The following is a 2810-nucleotide window of genomic DNA, read 5'->3' as shown; positions in this document are numbered from 1 at the left end:
CGGGGGGGGGGGGGGGCTTTTGCATCTCTAACTCCCAGGTCGGACCCCAGGCCGATTGAATCAGGTCCTCTACTGATGGGACCCAGGCCTCAGTGGGTGTGGAAACGCCCAGGTGATTCCAGTGAATGCAGGCAGGGACCCCTAGCCAGCAGAATTATAACCTCACCCTATTAATAAATGTTGTCCTTTCTAATTTAGAGTCCTGATTTGAATAACTTTTCCCTTGAACGTTTCATCTGTTGTCCTTTCCTTGTTAAAGAAGTCGTTCCTGGTGCCTGGCCGGCGTGGCTCGGTGGTTGAGCATTGACCTATGAACCAGAAGGTCCGGGTTCGATTCCCGGTCAGGGCACATGACCAGGTTGCCCTCTCCCTTCCTCTCTGAAATCAATCAAAAAAAGAAGTCCTTCCTTGCTAGTAGAGTCAATGATGCATCTCCATAGAGTGTCACCGCACCGATTCTCCTTTGCTCCTATGGCCTTGCAGTCTTGCGGTCCTCTTTCTCCTCACATGACCACTCCTCCTCAGTCTTCTTTGCTGGCACCTCGTCTTCCGTTCACCCTTCACTGAAGAAGGCCCAGATCCTTCCGAGGATCCTCTTTTCAACCCGCCTCCTTCCCTCGGTGATGGCTTCCATTCTCCCAGGACTCACAACCATCCATTTGGGAGTACCTCCTTGACGCATAACTCTGACCTCCATCTCTCTGCTGAACTCCGGGTCCGTATTGTCACCTTTCTGAAGACTCTAGAGCTCCTTCCTCTCTGTCTCTCCTCCCATCCATCCGATTGTTATTTAGCACAACTGGGTGTCCTGCAAAAATCAACAGGACGGTGGTGGTCCCCGCCCTGGCAATCGCCACCAAATTGGAAATACAGACACAAGAACAAACCAATCCATACAGTGGGAGAGGTGCAAGGTGAGAGTGGATTGGCCAAGTGACAGCACCTGAGAGAGGTGGGGAATTGGAGGGGGAGATGCTAGGTTAGATTTCAAAGGATGGAAGATCACCCTGGACACTGGTGGGCACAAGGCAGTGTGGTGCTCATGGAATTTCACAAGTTCCATTTGGTTGGAACAAAGAATTGGGTTGCAGAGGGATGGGCAGGGTGGTGTTGAGAGAAGAAACTGGAGAGGGAGACCGTGACCTGGTCCCAGCAGGCCTCCCATGCTGTGGTAAGCAGTTTGTACCTTATAAGTAGACCAGTGAGAGCGAAGGGGGTGTTGAGTGATGAGATGAGATGTTTGTGTTTAGAAAGGTCCTCCTGGACCATGACCAAGTGGACAGATGGAAAGCTTCCTTGATGGGCATTTAGAAGAACCACCTACTTCTGTTGGCCTGCAGCCCCAGCTCTGGTTGTCCAGACCTTAGACATTAACGCTACCCGCCAAGGCCTCTGGGCTCCGCGCGGGGCCGTCACCAGATACTGCTGATTCTTCCCCTCGGTGGCTGGCTGGTTAGCTGGCGGTTGATGGATTTGCATCAGGTTTTTTGCATCCATTTCTTACCTGATCACTCCTTCCCAGTCTTCTTTGTCGAAGTCCAGACCATACCATGCTGGCTTATTCCATCCTGTACACTGTGTTGGCGTTATCTCCCAACAAAACAGAAATGTAACTGTTACTACTTGTTTTTAAAAAAAAAAATATTTAGCCATTTTTCATTGCATCCTGGCCTTTCTACACTTTGGTGCCCGGGGCCGGTACTCTTCTGGCTGCTTCTCCCACTACCTCTCTCCTCTCCTGGCCTCTGTCCTCTGAACTTATCTCTCAACTCCCCTTTCTGGGAACAAGCCCTTTATGGTTCCCACCGCCATATCTTCACTCATGCAGCTTCCTCCACTGGAAATGACCTCCTCTATCAAAGTCAACTCATCTTCCATTTCTCTTCTACTTGGAGTCCATCCAAACGCCGTGGTGAAGAGTATGGCCTCCTGGAGCCCAGCTTCCTGTTTTGGAATCCAGGCTCTGCCACTTAAAATGGTTTGGGCGATTTCCTTAAGCTCTCGGCGCTTCGGTTTTCTCTTCTGTGAGAGTGGGGGGCTGCCGGTCCCCATCTCACAGGGCGGCCAGGAAAATGATAACGGGATTGGAATAGTGCTGAATGCATAACACACGATCGATCAATGTTAGCTGTTTTATCATTGTTTTTGTTTTTTCCCGTGACACCTCCTTTACTTCTATTTATCCTGCAATTGTGAGCCTGTGAACGTGTCATTTGTGAATGTGTCTGGCTTCCCCCGTTATAACCGAAACCACCCACAAGTCAAGAAGACTATGTCTAATGCCCAATGCTTGGAATATAGTAAACACTCCGCTGCCTTTTATTAAAATGATCTCCTGACAACAAGTAAAAACTCTGCAGGTAAATTGTCCTGGGAGCCAACACTTGGTCAGGAACATGTGAACAGGTTGCCCCGAGGCCACGTCTGTTCTCCCAGGCTGCAGGTGGCCCCCAGCGCACACCTGTCTTCAGACATGACCCCTCATCTGGTGACCTGGTCCCATGATCTGGCTCGGCTCCTGGCGGGAGGTTGTAGGCTCCTCCCTGCAGCCCTGAGGAGCAGTGCTGGCGGCCTCTGCCCCCTCGACCACGCCGAGAGCCCAGCCGGAGGGGAAAGGCAGCTTGGTGAATTTCCAGGCTTCCACGGCACCTTCTCTCAGGGTGTTCTGTGCGCTGCGTGTTTTTCAGAAATCAGACGCCGAGGATCCAAAGATCCCCTGGTGAAGGCCCTGCAGCTGCTCGACGGCCCCTGTGAGCCGGGGGAGCCGGGCGTGAAGCCGGAGGCGCTGGCCCGGAGACGGAGCTCCAAGG

At 52.2% G+C, this 2810-nt stretch overlaps 1 protein-coding gene across 1 annotated transcript in view; it reads left to right on the top strand.

Annotated features, from left to right (window-relative positions):
* Positions 1-2810, top strand: part of SHE (Src homology 2 domain containing E) — a gene marked incomplete at its 5' end in the record, with an annotated part of 17573 nt that overhangs the window by 8577 nt on the left and 6186 nt on the right. The window contains one exon of the mRNA XM_015571678.1: positions 2688-2810. Coding sequence (XP_015427164.1) covers positions 2688-2810 — 123 coding nt within the window. The remainder of the gene's footprint in view (positions 1-2687) is intronic.

Source organism: Myotis davidii, unplaced genomic scaffold (assembly GCF_000327345.1).
Source record: "Myotis davidii unplaced genomic scaffold, ASM32734v1 scaffold208, whole genome shotgun sequence".
Classification (NCBI taxonomy): domain Eukaryota; kingdom Metazoa; phylum Chordata; class Mammalia; order Chiroptera; family Vespertilionidae; genus Myotis; species Myotis davidii.
Note: the sequence above shows the minus strand (reverse complement) of the source record. Positions and strands in the feature narration are given on the sequence as shown.